General features: G+C 51.3%; 1 protein-coding gene across 1 annotated transcript in view; it reads left to right on the top strand.

The window, feature by feature from the left end:
- Nucleotides 1-4,476: 4,476 nt before the first annotated feature.
- LOC137357398 (disks large homolog 4) overlaps nucleotides 4,477-21,004 on the top strand; it is a 49,235-nt gene continuing 32,707 nt past the window's right edge. Inside the window, exons 1-7 of the mRNA XM_068023735.1 lie at nucleotides 4,477-4,633; nucleotides 8,596-8,732; nucleotides 10,911-11,055; nucleotides 11,968-12,106; nucleotides 13,339-13,495; nucleotides 18,976-19,078; nucleotides 20,631-20,745. Coding sequence (XP_067879836.1) covers nucleotides 4,573-4,633; nucleotides 8,596-8,732; nucleotides 10,911-11,055; nucleotides 11,968-12,106; nucleotides 13,339-13,495; nucleotides 18,976-19,078; nucleotides 20,631-20,745 — 857 coding nt within the window. The 5' untranslated portion in view covers nucleotides 4,477-4,572. The remainder of the gene's footprint in view (nucleotides 4,634-8,595; nucleotides 8,733-10,910; nucleotides 11,056-11,967; nucleotides 12,107-13,338; nucleotides 13,496-18,975; nucleotides 19,079-20,630; nucleotides 20,746-21,004) is intronic.

Genomic DNA, 21,004 nt, shown 5'->3' on the forward strand with positions numbered 1-21,004 from the left:
GTGCCAGTACGCGGACCCCGCCCGCGTGCGGAGCGGAGTAAACTCCGCCCACACCAGGCGGTGGTCCGAGCACGGCACCAGCTGCATGGAGGCCGCCGAAACGCGGGAGACGTACGCCTGCGAAATGTACAGGCGGTCGATTCGCGACCCTCCTCCTCCAGACCTCCACGTGAAGGCGCTGGAGTCGGGATGGAGATTCCGCCAGACGTCCACCAAGTTAAGGGAGCTGATCAGTCCCCTCAACTTCTCCACCGACGCTTGGCCGCGCTGGGGACCGGAACGATCCCCCACCTCGAGGGTGCAGTTAAAATCCCCCCCGAGGATGATGCACTCGCCGCTATCGATGGAGCTCAAGAGAGCGGACACTTCTTCAAAGAAGCGCGCTTGCAACGCGCCGGGCCTGGGCGCGTACACGTTCACAAAGTGGAGCGGCACGCTACCCAGGCGAACGGCGAGGTGGAGCAAGCGGCCCGGCACTAGCTCCTCGACCCCCAAGATCTCCGGCTGAAAAGTCGGGGCCAACAAGATAGCCACCCCACTAGAAATAGGGGTGAGGTGACTCATGTAGACCCCACCCTGCCACTCCAGGAGCCAGGTGGCTTTGTCTCCCGGAACGGTGTGGGTTTCCTGCAGAAAGCTCACCGCGTATCTCCCTTCCCTTAGGACTGAGAGATTGTGAAATCTGCGGTGAGCCCCTCTGCTGCCGTTGATGTTGAGGCTGGCTATGGTTATCTTCATGTCAAAGGTAATTAAAACCCGTCACAAACACCTCACTGTGAGGAGGGAGTGGAAGTGCACCTGACCCTCCACTCCCCCAGCAACCCATTGAGGAACACATTAAAACGGCGCCTCTCAACCAGTTTCATGTCCGCGCGCTTGCCCGCTAGCTTAAGGGCGGCACGGACGGACTGTATGATCAGCGCCAGATTCGACCAACGGTCGAGGGCCAGCTGAACTTTATTGCGGCAACCCCTGCAAGTCGCGAGGAAATCCCGGAGTTCCGCCGTGGGGATGAGAGGAGATTCGGTGGGAGGCACGAGGGACTCCACCACCTCACTGGCGATGGAATCAAGATCATCCTCCGTGCCCCGCACCGAATTCCCATCCTCCTCCGGGTCGTCACCGCCAGCGGCCGACACATCTACCACACACTGTGGGGCGGACGTCCCGGCCGCGCCAGCTGGTCCCGCCTCCGTCACGATCCCACCCCCAGGATCGATGGCGGAGGAGTCCTCTCTGGGTTCTATTGTGAAACTGGAGCCTGTAGGCACCAGCGGTTCAGGACCACCCTCCACCTCCGTCCCCAGGCCAATGAGTGGTCCAGGGGAGACAGAAGTTCCGGACTCCGGGAAACTAGCCGGAGCCGAGATTGGAGGCGGAGGGAGGAGGCCATCTCCCGCTCCGCCAGCACCCACAGGCCCAGCAGATGGGGCAGCATTCTCAGTTATAACTGGGTCGGGTGTCTCCTGGTTGGTGGTGGACTCCGGCTGGGAGGTCCGACCCTCTGGGGCCTCGCCCTCCCCTTCATTCAGGGCACCCGACCCAGTAGCAGTGGCAGAATGGGCGGCGTCCCCAGGCTCCCCCACCACAAGCAGGGCCCCACTTACTCCTTCAGGAGGGGCCTCAAGTACCGGGGCCTTCCCCTCCCCTCCATCCTGAGGAAGAGAGTGCTCCTGCCCGGAATTTGCAGCCTTGGTGGTGGCGGTAGGGGAAACCTGGGGACCCGAAACAGGAGACAGCTCCCCTCCAACAGATGGGCCCTGCGTCTCAGGGCCCCTTGTTACCTCTGTGGAGGGGTGCCTTCTCCTCTTTTTCCCCGTTGTGTGCGGAGGCTCAGAGACCTCCATATCATCAGAGGCCTCCACCTCCACACTCTCTTTTTATATTCACCCTGGGCCTGAGCCCAGCCCTGGGGCAAGTTGACTTCCCGAGATCGGGCCTTGGGCTGAGCTCAGGCTCGGGTAGTGTCACGGTGTCCAGGGGACGCGCCTCTCGATGTTTATTTCTCCTCCGTGCCTTCCTTCCACTTGGACGGTCACCCCGCTCCCTGCCGGAGGCCGTGAAAACCACAGCCTCCGGTACCGACTGAATGGTATCTGGTGGTGGTGTAGGGGGGGTGGGAGGAGGTGCAGCGTCGCCACCCCGGGCCGCCGAGTTGGAGTTGGCAGACGGGAGGTTGGGGCAGTTCTTACGAACATGCCCCACCCCCTTACAGACATGGCACCGCACCCCGTCCAAGGTCCAGAAGACGCGGTAGGCCGTCCCCTGGAATTCTACATAAAAGTGGCCCTCTGTCACCTCCTCCCGCGCCAGCTGCATGAATAACTGGCGGCGGAAGGCGTACACGTGTCGGAGGCTGTTCTCCCGAAGACCGAGCGGGACTGGGGTGAGCCCCGTCTTTACCTCCCCCAGATGGTGCAGGTGGGGAAGGAGGAGCTCACCAGGAATGAAGGGCGGGACATTGGATAGAATGAGCCTTTGCGCAGTGGCCTCCAGGGGGTCCACTGGCAGAAAGGTCCCGCCCACGGTGAGCCCCTTGCTCAGAGCCAGGGACACCGCCCGCTCGGTCTTCAGGAAAAACACTGCCTTCCCGTACATTTTAGAGGCTGCAACAATGGCCGAAGGGCCGACAACCTCGGCCATTGCTTTCACGCATGCCTCGATAGTCATGTTCGGGTGGACGTAGCTCTTGACCCCATGCTTCGATGTTAATAAAGCAAACGGTGACGGGGCAACAGGTGCAGCTGCAGCAGCCGCAGCAGCATATGAACGGGAAGGCCCCGCCACCGGCGAAGAGGGGCTTGCCATGGGGTCGCAGAGCTACGCCCACCCCCAAGAAACAAAGCACACGACAGTTTTCTTAAACACAAACAATATGATGGGGGAGGGGGGGATGGGAATAGAGGAGGATAGGGCTGAAAAGGACAAGGAGAGGAGAGGATAGGTGGCCGAGTGATGGAAGAGAGAGAACAGCTGCAAGGATGTTACACTTCAATTGGTGGTTGGAGCACCTTCCTGCAGAGTCGACACTCCACTCTTCCAGTTTGGGGAGGGTTCTTCGCCCGGGTCGGTTAGAGCCGCCCGGTTCTCTCCCTTTTCTGTTGTTGTATAAGGATTTTCTTCAGCCGGGCAGCTCCAGCCGTCCCGAGCCACACAGTTGGGGGTGGGGAGGGAGCCCCTTTTGTGCAGGATGGCAGATAAACACAAGAGCTAGTACAGGGGCTCCCTATAGAATTTGGCAGCCCCACCTCTGGATCTTCCGGTGCCTTCTCCCTCCCCCAACAGTCCAAACAACCAACAGTTCTCTGGTGCTCCAACACCCACCTCTCCAAAATGACTTTCAGGTCTTCTTAGTCTTGAAAAAGTGCAACAGTTCCTCAGTAAATGCAGCTGTCTCCACTCTGCAGTCACCTCTTTGCAGTTATTCCACTCTCCACTCTGCAGTTGCTGCAGCACAGGAGCAGCTGCCCCCCCTGATTGCTGGCAGGAAGTGCTCCAAATTGACCAGCCAATCCCAGTGCTGTACCTGTCCTGGGAGTGTTTGATGGGTACAGTGTAGAGGGAGCTTTACTCTGTATCTAACCCCGTGCTGTACCTGCCCTGGGAGTGTTTGATGGGGACATTGTAGAGGGAGCTTTACTCTGTATCTAACCCCCATGCTGTACCTGATCTCTATCTGAACTCCATTGAACCCACAGCCTTGGTTCTGTAACCCTTAATCCCCTTACCCAACAAAGATCCGTCAAACTCAGTTTTGAAATTTACAATTGACCCCCATCCTCAACAGCTTTTTATTGGAGAGAGTTCCAAATTTCCACTCCCCTTTGTGTGAAGAAGGGTTTCCTGACATCACCCCTGAACGGCCTGGCTCTAATTTTAAGGTTCTGCCCCCTTATTCTGGACTCCCCCCACCAGAGGAAATAGTTTCTCTCTATCGACCCGATCAACTCCTTTAATCATCTTAAACACCTCGAACAGATCACCCCTTAATCTTCTACACTCGAGGGAATATAAGCCTAATCTGTACAAACCTGTCCTCGAAATTGAACCCTTTTAGACCTGGTATCATTCTGGGTCAGGCCTTTGGAAGCATGCCTTCTCCAAACACCTCCCTGGCAGCTCAGTTTGAAATGTGTAGGAACAGGAGGAGGCCATTCAGCCCTTTGTGCCTGATCAAACATTCATTTATATCATGTCTGATCTGTATCTCAACTGGAGAGGTAGAATATAAAGGGGAGGAGGTTTTCTTACAGCTGTAGTCCTTAATGCCCTTACCCAACATGAATCAATCGATCTCTGATGGATGACGCAGCATGGAATGAGGTGTCTTTGATGTTGCCTGATTCTGCCCAGCCCCCGGGCATGCACACACGATTGAATCAAGCTTCGGGTTGTTTGGCTTGGCGTTACTAATTCTGAGATGGTGTTTAATTAATGGAGCTTGCTTTGTTCCCATGTGCCAGGGTAAATGACAGCATTCTGTTTGTCAATGATGTGGATGTGCGGGAGGTGACGCACAGCACAGCTGTCGAGGCTCTGAAAGAAGCTGGGTCCATTGTCCGCCTGTATGTGATGAGGAGGAAACCCACGGCAGAGAAGATCATGGAGATTAAACTGATCAAAGGGCCAAAAGGTAACTGCCATGTACCGAAATTATTCTCCTTGTAAGCATCAAAGCCGGGCTTTCCAGTGTATTCTGCTGAGCTTGTACTTCCAGCCTCTTCCACATTCCAGCCCATCCTTGGTCCTGTTTACCAGTGTGCTCCAGGGTTTCACCACACTCTGACCTCTCAGTCAGAAGATCGTGGGTTCAGGACCCACTGCATAGACTTGAGCACATAATCCAACTGACACCCCCAGTGTAGTACTGAGGGAGTGCTGCACTGTCAGAGGGTCAGTACTGAGGGAGCGCCGCACTGTCGCAGGGTCAGTACTGAGAGAGTGCTGCACTGTCGGAGGATCAGTACTGAGGGAATGCTGCACTGTCAGAGGGTCAGTACTGAGGGAGCGCCGCACTGTCAGAGGGTCAGTACTGAGGGAGCGCCGCACTGTCGGAGGGTCAGTACTGAGAGAGTGCTGCACTGTCGCAGGGTCAGTACTGAGGGAATGCTGCACTGTCGGAGGGTCAGTACTGAGGGAGCGCCGCACTGTCGGAGGGTCAGTACTGAGGGAGCGCCGCACTGTCGGAGGGTCAGTACTGAGGGAGTGCTGCACTGTCGAAGGTGCCGTCTATCGGATGAGACAATAAACTGAGGTTTCGTCTGCACTCTCAGCTGGTTGTAAAAGATGCCTTGGCCACTATTTCTAAGGGTGGGTTGGGGGGGGGGTCTCCCCGGTGTCCTGGGTCAACATCCCTTAACCAAAATCACTAAAACAGATGATCTGGTCGTCATCACATTGCTGTTTGTGGCAACTTGATGAGGAGGAAACCAGCAGAGAGGAGGAGATCAGCAAGAAGGTTTATGTTTCCAATCAAGCTAGTGAGCCCTTCATAGCACTGGTTATAACATCCCAAATATAGAGCTACTAAAATTGTCTGTAATTAGTTTCTTCTTTTCAGTTTTGTTGCACTTGTCATTGCAATTGGAGAATTCTGGAATCCCCAACCAGCAATTAAACCATCCACACCTTCAGCAACCGAGAGCTCACACCCCTCGCTGTGCGATTGTGTTAACACAGCAAGGGCTTTTGATGATCCTGTGAAGATTCTATTAATAACCAGATGTTCGAGGTAGTAGAGGTTTGCTCACTGGGTTAGATACAGTGAAATGGCCTGAAACCTGGTGTCAGTAACATTTCCATTCCACACTAGGTGAGTCCAGTTCTCCGTGTAGAGCCGTCAGTGGGAACCATGGGTCCTATCACCAGCAGAGAGAGGGGTCAGTCACCCTCATTGCCCAGGGCTGGAGTCAAAACGCATGTCCAGACTGTGAGGCATGTGATCCAAGGCACCCAGGCCCCAGACCTCAAAGCCGAGATCCTGGATCGCAAAACCTAGGCACCAGGCTGGTTGCATCACTTGCTGAAACCAATTATCTTGCTTCATGATGCCCCAGTGGATCTGTACCCAATATCCCAGCTCAAACCTCAGCTCAAAGTCTGCTTTGTTGTCATTTCAGGCAGGGCTTGGCCATTTCCCCACTGTTTTATTTTGTTAAAGTGGCCATCCACAACTGTTCTCAGGGTAACAGAATTTCTCTGAGCAAAGAAAGGGTTGCCAACCCTCCAGGATTGCCCAGGATAAAAGACGAATTCCCAGCACGCTGCTGAGGGCAAAAGCCCAAGAGAAAAATCATTAGGGGATCAAAAAAAAGTTTTTTTTTTCATTTTCTTTTTACACTTTTGTTTTTTAGTTACAAAAACTATTGAAGATGAAGGGTAGTTTGAACGGGTGAAGTGGTTGGAGATGAAGGGTCGTGTGAGGAATATGTCCAGCTAGAGTTGGCAACCCCGAAATCGAACTTGTTGAAGTTAGTTTAATATTGTGTCCCTAGGAATCTGATGAACAATTCTATTGCCACACCTTAGTCCTGCTTCAGCTATACAAAGCCCCTGTTAAACCACACCTGGAGTTACTGTGAGCAGTTCTGGGCACCACACCTTCGGAAGGATACGTTGGCCTTGGAGGGCGTGCAGTGTAGATTTACCAGAATGATATCTGGAGAAGGAGGGTTAAATTATAAAGCGAGATTACTCAAACTAGGGTTGTATTCCCTGGAATTTGGAAGGTTAAGGGGTGAGTTGATTGAAGTTTTCAAGATATTAAGGGGAACTGATGGGGTAGATAGAGAGAAACGATTTCCACTGGTTGGGGAGTCTAGGACTTGGGAGCATAGACTAAAATTTAGAGCCAGACCTTTCAGGAGTGAAATTAGGAGACACTTTTGCACACAAAGGGCGGTAGAAGTTTGGAACTCTTTTCCTCAAATGGCAATCGATGCTGGATCAATTGTTAATTCTAAATCTGCTATTGATGGATTTTCGTTAACCAAAGGTATTAAAGGACATGGGGCAAAGGCGGGAATATGGGTTAGGACACAGATCAGCCATGATCTCATTGAATGACAGAACTGGCTCAAAGGGCTGAATGGTTCTTGTGTTCCTATCATTTTCTTCAATTTTTAAGAGGAAAGAATAAAAATACTGAACATGAAACCTGTGAGAAAGGTGAGGGGCACTGGATGGTCACTCATGGCATATGAAACAAGCCCTTAATCATTCAGCAGTTGCCGCATTCTTTAGACAGTCCTTTCCCTGCCTCTGAATTAATCCCAAGCATCTGTCATAGGTTTCTCTGTTCACCAGATCGAGCGCATCTTATCTGGCTGAGTGAGCTTGCTGCTGATATCTATAATTAAAAAATAATGACTTTCTTGGACAGGATTTGTGCAATTGCCTCATATCTTATACTTACAGATGACACAGGAAGAGGTTTCCAAGAGTAATGTAATAATTATCAATGAGGATTTCAATCCTTGACGAGTGTAGCACCTGCACTGACATTATTGAAGGAGAGTGTGTGGAGACACAGTCTGACCACACATGGGTTTGGGTTAGCATCCTGCCCTTGCTGACTCCATGTTGTTCGATGAGGAGGTCTCCGAGGGAGAGACCATCAGGAGAGTCATTCCAGGCAGCCTTTCACCATCCAGGAGCAGAGATTCCCCATGGCAAAGGAACCACTACACTCTACTTAGAGAACGCTCATCTTCCCCCTTCTTCTAGCTCCATGAGAGGGTGAGCAGGGCAGATGAGAAGGTGGATGCTGAACTTAAGGATCCCACTCAGAGTCTCTTAATTCCAGAGCTGTGTGTTACCAGGCTTTGGGCTCTGGATCCAGTCATGTATACGCCAAGTCACTGAAAGACTTTCTCATATAGAATTACATTGAATTTACAGCACAGAAACAGGCCATTCAGCCCAGCTGCTCCATGCTTGTGTTTATGCTCTACACGAGCCTCCTCCCACTACCTCTTCATCTCACCCAATCAGTGTATCCTTCTATTCCTTTCTCTCTCCTGTTTATCCGGCTTCCCCTTAAATGTATCTATATTATTCATCTCAACCACTCCCTGTGGTGGTGAGTTCTACATTCTCACAACTCTGTGGGTAAAGAAGTTTCTCTTGAATTCCCTATTGGATTTATTAGTGACTATCTTATATTTATGGCCCCTAGTTCTGATCTCCCCCACAAGTGGAAACATCTTCTCTATGTCTTCCCTAGTGAACCCTTTCATGATCTCAAAGACCTCTTCAGGTCACTCCTCAGCTTTCTCTCTTCTAAAGAAAGGAGACACAGCCTGTTCAATCTTTCCTGATAATTATAATCTCTCCATTATGGTATCATTTGCTTATCTGAGCCTTTGTATCTCCAATGGTTTTCTTTTGGAAGAGAAAAATAAATAGGAATCTGTTTCATGATGGTCACATCTCCTGTCATTCAGGTCACGTAACCCGGTCAAGTTTTCTCTTTGGAGTGGAAGAGGGGATGTTGCCTAGTATAAATAAATACCAACCCTGCCAAGTGTGTTATTTTGAACAAGCTCCAGGGAATCAGATACTCAAGTTACGCTGTACATGTTTTGTCACAAACAGGACTTGGATTCAGCATAGCGGGTGGAATTGGGAATCAGCACATTCCAGGAGACAACAGCATATACGTCACAAAGATCATTGAAGGTGGAGCCGCTCACAAAGACGGCCGACTACAGATAGGAGACAAGATCCTCGCTGTGAGTTCCTTACTGTATATATACAACTCACGACCTAAAACTCGCGATCCTAAAAGCAGAATAGAGGGAGTTAGGAAGTATGTTGAAAAGTAGGACCTCAAAGGTAGTGATCTCAGGATTACTACCAGTGCCACGTGCTAGACAGAGTAGAAATAGCAGGATATATCGGATGAATACGTGGCTGAAGAGATGGTGTGAGGGGGAGGGTTTTAGATTCCTGGGACATTGGGACCGGTTCTAGGGGAGTTGAGACCAGTACAAACTGGACAGGTTACACCTGGGCAGGACCGGGACTGATGTCCTAGGGGGAGTATTTGCTAGAGTGGTTGGGGAGGGTTTAAACTAAAATGGCAGGGGGATGGGAACCTTTGCAAGGAGTCAGAGGAGGGGGAATCAAAGACAAGAACAAAAGACAGTAAGGGGAATAAGAAAAGTGATAGGCAGAGAAATCAAGGACCAGAATCAAACAGGGCCACAGTGAAAAATAGTGGGAAGGGGACAAGTAATGTTAAAAAGACAAGTCTTAAGGCTTTGTGCCTTAATACGCAGAGCATTCGCAATAAAATGGATGAATTAATCGCGCAAATAGAGCCCAGAACCAGGGGCCATAGTCTAAGGATACGGGGTAAACCTTTCAGGACTGAGATGAGGAGAAATTTCTTCACAGGTGAGCCTGTGGAATTCGCTACCACAGAAAGCAATGGAGGCCAAAACATTGTATGTTTTCAAGAAGGAGTTAGATATAGATCTTGGGCGAAAGGGATCAAAGGATATGGGACGAAAGCGGGAACAGGTTACTGAGTTGGATGATCAGCCATAATCACAATGAATGGCGGAGCAGGCTCGAAGGGCCGAATGGCCTACTCCTGCTCCTATTTTCTATGTTTCTATGCAGCCCAAAACTCCCCTTACCTGACTTCCAATGATAGCAGTCAATGTGCATGTCCGATATCTAGTATTGGATGAGCAGAAAGTCCTTCCAACTAAATGTTGGGAAGATCAATTGTCTTCTGTTCCCACCACAAACTTTACTCACTAGCCACCGACTCCATCCCTCCCCCAGAAACTGTCTGAGACTGAACTGGATGGTTTGCACCCTTGGTGTCATATTTGTACCTAAGATGAGCTGCTGGCCACCTCTCTGCGGCACCCCCAAGGCTGCCTATTTCCACCTCCCTGATATTGCCTGACTCTGCCCCTGCCTCAGCTCATCTGCTGCTGAAACCCCCATCCATGCCTTTGTTACATCTAGTCTTAACTATTCCAATGCAGTTCTGGCTGACCTCTCACCTTGCATCCTCCATAAACTTGAGGTCAACCAAAACTCTGCTGGCTGGATCCTAATTTGCACCAAGTCCTGTTCACCCATGGTCCCTGTGCACACTGACCTACCCTGGCTCCTGGTCCAGCAACATTTTAAAAAATTCTCATCCTTGTTTTTAAATCCCTCCATTGCCTTTCCCTACCTCCCCCCACCGCCCCCCCCCCCATCTCCCCGCCCTGTCTCTGTGATCTCCTCCATCCCCACAAACCTCTGGGATCTCTGCACTCCTCCAATTCTGGCCACACGCATCCCCAATTTTCATCACTGCAACATTGGCGGCCGTGCCTTCAGCTCCCTGGGCTCTAAGCTCTGGAATTCCCTCCCTAAACCGCTCCGCCTCTCTCTCCTCCTTTAAGACGCTCCTTAAAACCGACCTCTTTGACAAGGTTTTGGTCACCTGTCCTAATATCTCCTAATATCAAAACAGACAGTGCTGGAAATACTCAGCATGTTTGGCAGCATCTGTGGTGAGAGAAACAGAGTTAACGTTTCAGGTCTGTGACCTTTCACCTAACATCTCTTAATGTGGCTCAGAATCAATTTTGTTTGATAATCGCTCCTATGATGTACCTTGGGACGTTTTAGTACGTCCAAGGTGCTATATAAATGCAAGTTGTTGTAAAGTGTCATCTTTGGCCTGTATGAGGAATTACAGCATTACAGGCAGCTGCTAACATAAAATTTGTGTTCAAAATGTTTATATAGATGGTTTCAATGTTAAATGTTGAAGAAAGTTCACGACAAGGAGTTGGACGGGAAGCAGGAACATGATCGTTAATAATACAGGTAGATCTCCTAGCATCATCATGGAATCCCTTCCACCAGTTCATTTTCACTCCATTTCTCCTGTTTAGGTAAATAATGTTGGCCTGGAAGATGTGATGCATGAAGACGCAGTGGCTGCTTTGAAGAACACATCGGACGTTGTGTACCTCAAGATTGCTAAACCCACCAGCCTCTACATCAACGATACCTATGCACCTCCCGACATCACCACCTGTAAGCAGGGGGATCCAGGAATGCGCTTCCTCCACATTTATCTCCACCATCCCCTCCAGTCTCCCCCTGCCTTTCTCGGAGACACTCCTGCAGGCCATTAGACACATTCAGCCAATATCTAGATACGCTCGTTCAAATGGGAGGTTGGACAAGCAGCCTCATTACTGTACCTGCCCTGGGAGTGTTTGATGGGGACAGTGTAGAGGGAGCTTCACTCTGTATCTAACCCTGTGCTGTACCTGTCCTGAGACTAAAAGGCTTTATAGAGGACAAATTGCATAGACTGGGCGAGTATAGATGATTAAGGGGTGATCTAATTGAGGTGTTTTAAGACAATTAAAGGATTTGATGAGGTAGATAGAGAGAATCTATTTTCTCTTGTGGGGGTGGGGGGTGGTGGTGGAGTCCAGAACAAGGGTGCAGATCCTTAAAATTACAGCCAGGCTGTTCAGGGGTGATGTCAGGAAGCACTTCTTCACACAAAGGGGAGTGGAAATCTGGAACTGTCTCCCCAAAAAACTGTTGAGGCCGGGGGTCAGTTGGAAATTTTAAACCTGAAATTGATGGAATTTTGTTGAGTAAGGGGATTAAGGATTACAGAACCATGGCGAGTAAGATTGAGGTCAACCACGATCTAATTGAATGGTGGGACAGGCACGAGGGGCTGAATGGCCTCCTCCTATTCCTATTGTAAGCTGCTGCATATTTTGTCCTGGTTTGCAGTAATGCTTCCGAGCTTTTGTTGTTAACTCACACCTACGCAATAAACCATGGTAACGTGTCTAAATATTTCTGTAAGAAAATCAGGTCTAATACTTAAATAGATGTGAGGGAAGCCATTAATATTCTGAGCAACTTCTGCCCACACTTCTTTTGGAGTTGCTAACAGTTAACAGCCTTCTCTTCATTCAGCCTACTCACAGCACCTGGACAGTGACATGGGCCATTCCAACTACCTGGCTACAGATTACACACAGACGCTGACCCCTACCTCTCCACGCAGATATTCGCCTATTCCCAAAGGCTTGATGGGAGAGGATGATATTCCAAGGTGAGAACATTTCTGTTACTGAATCTAGCTATGTTACAGTTTCTCCCATCTGCCTTTGGTCTCAGTGCATGCTGTTTCCCATAGTTTGTCAAAGCTTCCAGTTACTATTTGCTGCTGGCCCTTTGTCACAGTCCTGGATGGGGTGGGGGGAATGGGGTCTGTGCCTGTGATTGCCTTATACGGTGATGGGACGTGGGTCTATGTCTGCGATTCCCCCACACGATGATGGGACATGGGTCTGTGTCTGTGATTCCCCCTCATGGTGATGGGACGTGGGTCTGTGTCTGTGATTCCCCCACACGGTGATGGGACGTGAATCTGTGTGTGTGATTCCCCCACACGGTAATGGAATGTGGGTCTATGTCTGCGATTCCCCCCACACGATGATGGGACATGGGTCTGTGTCTGTGATTCCCCCTCATGGTGATGGGACGTGGGTCTGTGTCTGTGATTCCCCCACACGGTGATGGGACGTGAATCTGTGTGTGTGATTCCCCCACACGGTAATGGAATGTGGGTCTATGTCTGCGATTCCCCCCACACGATGATGGGACATGGGTCTGTGTCTGTGATTCCCCCCACACGATGATGGGACATGGGTCTGTGTCTGTGATTCCCCCTCATGGTGATGGGACGTGGGTCTGTGTCGGTGATTCCCCCACACGGTGATGGGACGTGGGTCTGTGTCGGTGATTCTCTCACGGGTGTCAGAAGGGGCTTTGGTGTAACATCTCATCCAAAGGATGATGCCTCCAACAGTGCAGCAGTCCTTCGAATAAGGCCCTGGAATGTGGTCAAGTCATGGAGTGGGGCTCAAATCCGACCTTCACATTCTGAGGCCAGATTACCATCCACTGGGTCAAGGGACCATTCATGGGAAAGGCAGAATGATTTCTTTACCCAGGGAGTGGTGAGAATGTGGAACCCGTTACCACAGAGAGTGGTTGAGGTGGATAGTATCGATACATTTAAGGGGAAGCTGGCTAAACATATGAGGGAGAAATGAATAGAAGGAAATGCTGATAGGGTGAGATGAAGAGGGGTGGGAGGAGGCTTGTGTGGAGCAGAAAGACCGGCATGGAACAGATGGCCTGAATGGTCTGTTTTTGTGCTGTTCATTCTGGCCAGACCCCCTCTTATTGTTTCGTTATCGAATTGTTCGAATGTTTGATTGAACCTTCAGAATATTGGTCTTCTTTTCCGAGTGACAGTCTTTGAACTCTTTCCCACAGGGAGCCGCGGAGAGTGATCATACATCGTGGATCGACAGGACTGGGATTTAACATTGTGGGTGGTGAGGATGGAGAAGGAATTTTCATCTCATTTATCCTGGCAGGCGGCCCAGCAGACCTCAGTGGCGAGCTCAGGAAAGGAGACCAAATACTCTCGGTAGGATGGGATCGCACTGTGCTAGCTTAACCTTTATTTTATATTTATCCATTCATGGGATGTGGGCGTCGCTGGCAAGGCCAATATTTATTGCCCATCCATAATTGCCCTTGAGAAGGTGGTGGTGAGCTGCCTTCTTGAACCGCTACAGTCCGTGTGGTGTAGGTACACCCACAGTGCTGTTAGGGAGGGAGTTCCAGGATTTTGACCCAGTGACAGTGAAGGAACGGCGATATAATTCCAAGTTCTGGAGCACAGGTCTTCAGTACGATTGCTGGAATATTGTCAGGGCCCATAGCTTTTGCAGTGCCAGTGCCTTTCTTGATATCATGTGGAGCGAATCGAATTGGCTGAAGTCTGGCATCTGTGATGCTGGGGACTTCAGGAGGAGGCCGAGATGGATCATCAACTCGGCACTTCTGGCTGAAGATTGTTGCAAATGCTTCAGTCTTATCTTTCGCACTGATGTGCTGGCTCCCCCATCATTGAGGATGGGGATATTTGTGGAGCCACCTCCTCCAGTTAGTTGTTTAATTGTCCGTCACCATTCATGGCTGGATGTGGCAGGACTGCAGAGCTTCGATCTGATCCGTTGGTTGTGGGATCGCTTAGCTATGTCTATCGCATGCTGCTTACGCAGTTTGGCACGCAGATAGTTCTGTGTTGTAGCTTCACCAGGTTGACACCTCATTTTGAGGTATGCCTTGTGCTGCTCCTGGCATGCCCTCCTGCACTCTTCATTGAACCAGGGTTGGTCTCCTGGCTTGATGGTAATGATAGAATGGGGGATATGCCGGGCCATGAGGTTACAGATTGTGGTTGAGTACAATTCTGCTGCTGCTGATGGCCCACAGCGCCTCATGGATGCCCAGTTTTGCATTGCTAGATCTGTTCGAAATCTATCCCATTTAGCATGGTGATAGTGCCACACAACACGATGGACGGTATCCTCAATGTGAAGGCGGGACGTCGTCTCCACAAGGACTGTGCGGTGGTCACTCCTACCAATACAGTCATGGACAGAAGCATCTGCAGCAGGCAGATTGGTGAAGACGAGGTCAAGTATGTTTTTCCCTCATGTTGGTTCCCTCACCACCTGCCGCAGACCCAGTCTAGCAACTATGTCCTTTAGGACTCGGCCAGCTCGGTCAGTAGTGGTGCTACCGAGCCACTCTTGGTGATGGACATTGAAGCCCCCCATCCAGAGTACATTTTGTGCCCTTGTCACCCTCAGTGCTTCCTCTAAGTGGTGTTCAACATGGAGGAGTACTGACTGATCAGCTGAGGGAGGGCGGTAGGTGGTAATCAGTAGGAGGTTACCTTGCCCATGTTTGACCTGATGCCATGAGACTTCATGGGGTCCAGAGTCGATGTTGAGGACTCCCAGGGCAACTGTATACCACTGTCCTGCTACCTCTGGTGGGTCTGTCCTGCCGGTGGGACAGGGTGATGGCAGTGTCTGGGACATTGTAAGGTATGATTCCGTGAGTATGACTATGTCAGGCTGTTGTTTGACTAGTCTGTGGGACAGCTCTCCCAACTTTGGCACAAGCCCCCAGACGTTAGTAAGGAGGACTTTGCAGGGTCGATAGGGCTGAGTTTGCCGTTGTCGTTTCCGGTGCCTAGGTCGATGATGACTTCGTAGCGGTTAGGTACAACTGAGTGGCTTGCTAGGCCATTTCAGAGGGCATGTAAGAGTTAACCACATTTCTGTGGGTCTGGAGTCACATGTAGGCCAGACCAGGTAAGGACAGCAGATTCCCTTCCCTAAAGGACATTAGTGAACCAGATGGGTTTTTACAACAATCGACAATGGTTTCATGGCCATCATTAGACTAGCTTTTAATTCCAGATTTATTAATTGAATTCAAATTCCACCTTCTGCTGTGGTGGGATTCGAACCCATGTCCCCAGAGAAATACCCTGGGTCTCTGGGTTACTAGTCCAGTGATAATACCACTACGCCACCGCCTACCCGTCAGGTTGGTGTGTGGTTTGGAGGGGAACTTGCAGGTGGTGATGTTCCCATGCATCTGCTGCCCTTGTCCTTCTAGTTGGTAGAGGTCACGGACTTGGAAGGTGCTGTTGAAGGAGCCTTCGTGCATTGCTGCAGTGCATCTTGTAGATGGTACACACTGCTGCCACTATGCGTCGGTGGTGGAGGGAGTGAATGTTTAAGGTGTTTAAGCCTGGACAGGGGTGGATTGGTGGTGGGCATTGGGCAGAGAGATGGGGCAATGAGGATACAGAGATGGAATATAGTTAACATTCTAAGCAGCAGCACTGAATTTAATATAAAAGGTTAATCATTGGCCTTTTCCCACCCCTCTGGTTCCACAACTGTTACTGTGTCAAGTTGAAAAGGCTGCTTAAAAAAAGGCATACGGGATCCTCGGCTTTGCAAATAGAGGCAGAGAGCACAAAAGCAAAGAAGTTATGTTAAACCTTTATAAATCACTGGTTAGACCTCAGCTGGAATATTCTGTGCAATTCTGGGCACTGCACCTTAGGAAGGAGTTCAGGCCTTGGTGAGGGTGTGGAGGTGATTTACTGGAAAGGTCCCAGGGATGAGGGACTTCAGTTAATGTGGAGATAGTAGAGAAGCTGGGATTGTTCTCCTTAGAGCAGAGAAGGTTAAGGGGAGATTTAATAGAGATGTTCAAAATGAGGAAGGGTTTTGATAGAGTAAATAAGGAGAAACTGTGACCAGTGGAAATGCATAATACTTGAAGGGGAAAATTTCCCGGGCTATGGGGAAAGAGCAGGGGGATATGGGACTAATTGGATAGCTCTTTCAAAGAGCCAGAACAGACATGATCAGTCGAATGGTCTCCTGCTGTGCTTGATCATTTTGTGATTCTAAAGCAATACCGTCTTCAAAGAAATGTTTGAATTGTCACATTGTGATAAATTACATTGCTCTCCTTGAGTCCTTATCCTCCTGACAGAATGTTGCACTCCTGCTTCCCCACATACCTTTGCTTGGTGACGTTTACCACTTTACATTCTACTGTTCCTTGTTCACAATTGTTTTTTCATTGGGAATCCTGAATAGTAGCCCCAAATCTTAATCCAAACTCATGTCTTGGAGTTGAGAGGACAGTGTTCTGCTCACAGTGCTCCCTCGGCCAGAGGTACTCGGCATCTGCACAGTCTTGGCCTCGGGTGAAAGAAACTGCTCCAATATACCCTCTGACACCCCCCCCCCCCCATCTACACCCTCTGACACCACCCCCCCCATCTACACCCTCTGACACCACCCCCCCCCCATCTACACCCTCTGACACCACCCCCCCCATCTACACCCTCTGACACCACCCCCCCCATCTACACCCTCTGACACCCCCCATCTACACCCTCTGACACCCCCCATCTACACCCTCTGACACCCCCCATCTACACCCTCTGACTTCCGCATCTACACCCTCTGACACCCCCCATCTACACCCTCTGACATCTGCATCGACACCCTCTATCACCCCCCCGCATCTACACCCTCTGACAACCCCCCCCATCTACACCCTCTGACATCTGCATCGACACCCTCTATCACCCCCCCGCATCTACACCCTCTGACAACCCCCCCCATCTACACCCTCTGACAACCCCCCCCCATCTACACCCTCTGACAACCCCCCCCCATCTACACCCTCTGACAACCCCCCCATCTACACCCTCTGACACCCCCCATCTACACCCTCTGACACCCCCCATCTACACCCTCTGACACCCCCCATCTACACCCTCTGACACCCCCCATCTACACACTCTGACACCCCCCATCTACACACTCTGACACCACCCATCTACACCCTCTGACACCCCCCATCTAAACCCTCTGACACCCCCCATCTGCACCCTCTGACACCCCCCATCTGCACCCTCTTACACCCCCCATCTGCACCCTCTGACACCCCCCATCTGCACCCTCTGACACCCCCCATCTGCACCCTCTGACACCCCCCATCTACACCCTCTGACACCCCGCATCGACACCCTCTGACACCCCGCATCGACACCCTCTGACACCCCGCATCGACACCCTCTGACACCCCGCATCGACACCCTCTGACACCCCCCCCATCTACACCCTCTGACAACCCCATCTACACCCTCTGACAACCCCATCTACACCCTCTGACAACCCCATCTACACCCTCTGACAACCCCATCTACACCCTCTGACAACCCCATCTACACCCTCTGACAACCCCATCTACACCCTCTGACAACCCCATCTACACCCTCTGACAACCCCATCTCCACCCTCTGACACCCCCCCATCTCCACCCTCTGACACCCCCCCATCTCCACCCTCTGACACCCCCCCATCTCCACCCTCTGACACCCCCCCATCTCCACCCTCTGACACCCCCCCATCTCCACCCTCTGACACCCCCCATCTGCACCCTCTGACACCCCCCATCTCCACCCTCTGACACCCCCCCATCTCCACCCTCTGACACCCCCCCATCTCCACCCTCTGACACCCCCCCATCTCCACCCTCTGACACCCCCCCATCTCCACCCTCTGACACCCCCCCATCTCCACCCTCTGACACCCCCCCATCTCCACCCTCTGACACCCCCCCATCTCCACCCTCTGACACCCCCCCATCTCCACCCTCTGACACCCCCCCATCTCCACCCTCTGACACCCCCCCATCTCCACCCTCTGACACCCCCCCATCTCCACCCTCTGACACCCCCCCATCTCCACCCTCTGACACCCCCCCATCTCCACCCTCTGACACCCCCCCATCTCCACCCTCTGACACCCCCCCATCTCCACCCTCTGACACCCCCCCCATCTCCACCCTCTGACACCCCCCCATCTCCACCCTCTGTCACACCCCCCCATCTCCACCCTCTGACACCCCCCCATCTACACCCTCTGACCCATCCCCCCCCCCACCCCCCCACCCCCATCAACACCATCTGACACTCCCATCAGTAAAAACCTGTTCACTCCTTTCCACGAGATAATGGAAAGAGCGAGGCAGGTTTGCAAATTGGATACATCTAAGGGGTGATCTAATCGAGGTGTTTACGATGATTAAAGGAGTTGATCGGGTCGATAGAGAGAAACTATTTCCTCTGGTGGGGGGAGTCCAGAACAAGGAGGCAGAACCTTCAAATTAGAGCCAGGCCGTTCAGGGGTGATGTCAGGAAGCACTTCTTCACACAAAGGGGAATGGAAATCAGGAACTCACTCCCCCTAAAAAGCTGCTGAGGTTGGGGATCAAATGGATATTTCAACTGAGATTGATAGATTTTTGTTGGGGAAGGGGATTAAGGGTTTCGGAATCAAGGCGGGTTAATGGAGTTCAGATACAGATCAGCCATAATCAAATTGAATGTCAGAACAGACTCAAGGGGCTGAATAGCCTCCATCTTTTGCTCTGATTGTTAAAGTGGTGAAAAGAATAGGAAGGATTTTCTCCCACCTTAGCAGTGTTCTGGTTCTTTTATCTGGTCAGGTAAACGGAGTGGATTTACGGAATGCCACACATGAGCAGGCAGCTGCAGCTCTGAAGAACGCAGGACAAACAGTCACCATTATTGCTCAGTACAAACCAGAAGGTAGGTGATTGAGGTTTGAGGACCATGTTTCCTTTGTACTCAAGCGTTGGCTCTCACTGCCACCTTAGCTCCTTGAGATGATTTGCCTAGCCAGTGACGCCCATATCTCCCGAAAGAATAAAGAAAAGTGTCAATTGGACACTCAAGTAGAGACTGAGATGCTGTCGGAGGGTCAGTACTGAGGGAGTGCCGCACTGTCGGAAGGTCAGTACAGACGGAGCACTGCACTGATGGAGGGTCAGTACTGAGGGAGCGCTGCACTGTCGGAGGGTCAGTAGTGAGGGAGTGCCGCACTGTCGGAGGGTCAGTACTGACGGAGCACTGCACTGTACTGTTGGAATGTCAGTACTGAGGGAGTGCTGCACTGTTGGAGGGTCAGTAGTGAGGGAGTGCCGCACTGTCGGAGGGTCAGTACTGACGGAGCACTGCACTGTACTGTTGGAATGTCAGTACTGAGGGAGTGCTGCACTGTTGGAGGCTCAGTACTGAAGGAGCGCTGCACTGTCGGAGGGTCAGTAGTGAGGGAGTGCCGCACTGTCGGAGGGTCAGTACTGAGGGAGTGCTGCACTGTACTGTTGGAATGTCAGTACTGAGGGAGTGCTGCACTGTTGGAGGGTCAGTACTGAGGGAGCGCTGCACTGTCGGAGGGTCAGTACTGAGGGAGCGCTGCACTGTCAGAGGGTAAGTACTGAGGGAGTGCTGCACTGTTGGAATATCAGTACTGAGGGAGCGCTGCACTGTCAGAGGGTCAGTATTGAGGGAGCGCTGCACTGTCGGAGGGTCAGTAGTGTGGGAGTGCTGCACTGTCAGAGGGTCAGTACTGAGGGTGTGCTGCACTGTCGGATGGGCAGTACTGAGGGAGTGCTGCACTGTCGGAGGGTCAGTACTGAGGGAGTGCTGCACTGTCGGAGGGTCAGTACTGAGGGAGAGTTGCACTGTCGGAGGGTCAGTACTGAGGGAGAGTTGCACTGTCGGAGGGTCAGTACTGAGCGAGAGTTGCACTGTCGGAGGGTCAGTACTGAGCGAGAGTTGCACTGTCGGAGGGTCAGTACTGAGCGAGAGTTGCACTGTCGGAGGGTCAGTACTGAGGGAGTGCTGCACTGTCGGAGGGTCAGTACTGAGGGAGAGTTGCACTGTCGGAGGGTCAGTACTGAGGGAGTGCTGCACTGTCAGAGGTGCTGTCTTTGGGATCAGATATTAAAGTGAGATCCTGTCTGTCCTCTCAGGTGGGTGTAAAAGATCCCATGGCCACTATTTGAAAGAAGAGCAGGGGAGTTCTCCCCGGTGTCCTGGGGCCAATATTTATCCCTCAACCAACGTCATTAACTCAAAATATCTGATCATTATCACATTGCTGTGTGTGGGAGCTTGTTGTGTGCAAATTGGCTGCTGTGTTTCCTACATTACAACAATGTCTACACTTGAAAGGGTACTACATTGGCTGTGAAGCAGTTTGGGACGTGAGGAGGTTGTGTGAGGTGCTATAGAAATGCAAGTCCTTCTTTCTTCCGGACGGAGCGATGGGTTCCATTAATCGTTTCTCGGTCCACAGAGTACAGTCGCTTTGAGGCCAAAATCCACGATCTCCGGGAACAGTTGATGAACAGCAGCATTGGCTCTGGGACCAGCTCCCTGAGGAGTAACCACAAGCGAGTCTTCTACATAAGGTAAACTAAGAAATCTAGCAAAGCATAATTGATCATCGCAAAACTACACAAGCTTTTCCCTCCCTCGATCACTTACCCATCCACCAGGGTAGAGGCCCTCTCTAAATCACAATTTTATCTAGCAATCATAGAATCACAGAATGATAGAGCACATGGAGGAGGCCATTCGGCCTATTGTGTCTGTGCTGGCTCTTTGAGAAACCTATCCAATCAGTCTCACTCCCCCCTGCTCTTTCCCCACAGTCCTGCAAATTTTCCC

This window comes from Heterodontus francisci, chromosome 48 (assembly GCF_036365525.1).
Source record: "Heterodontus francisci isolate sHetFra1 chromosome 48, sHetFra1.hap1, whole genome shotgun sequence".
In the NCBI taxonomy this organism is placed as follows: Eukaryota; Metazoa; Chordata; class Chondrichthyes; order Heterodontiformes; family Heterodontidae; genus Heterodontus; species Heterodontus francisci.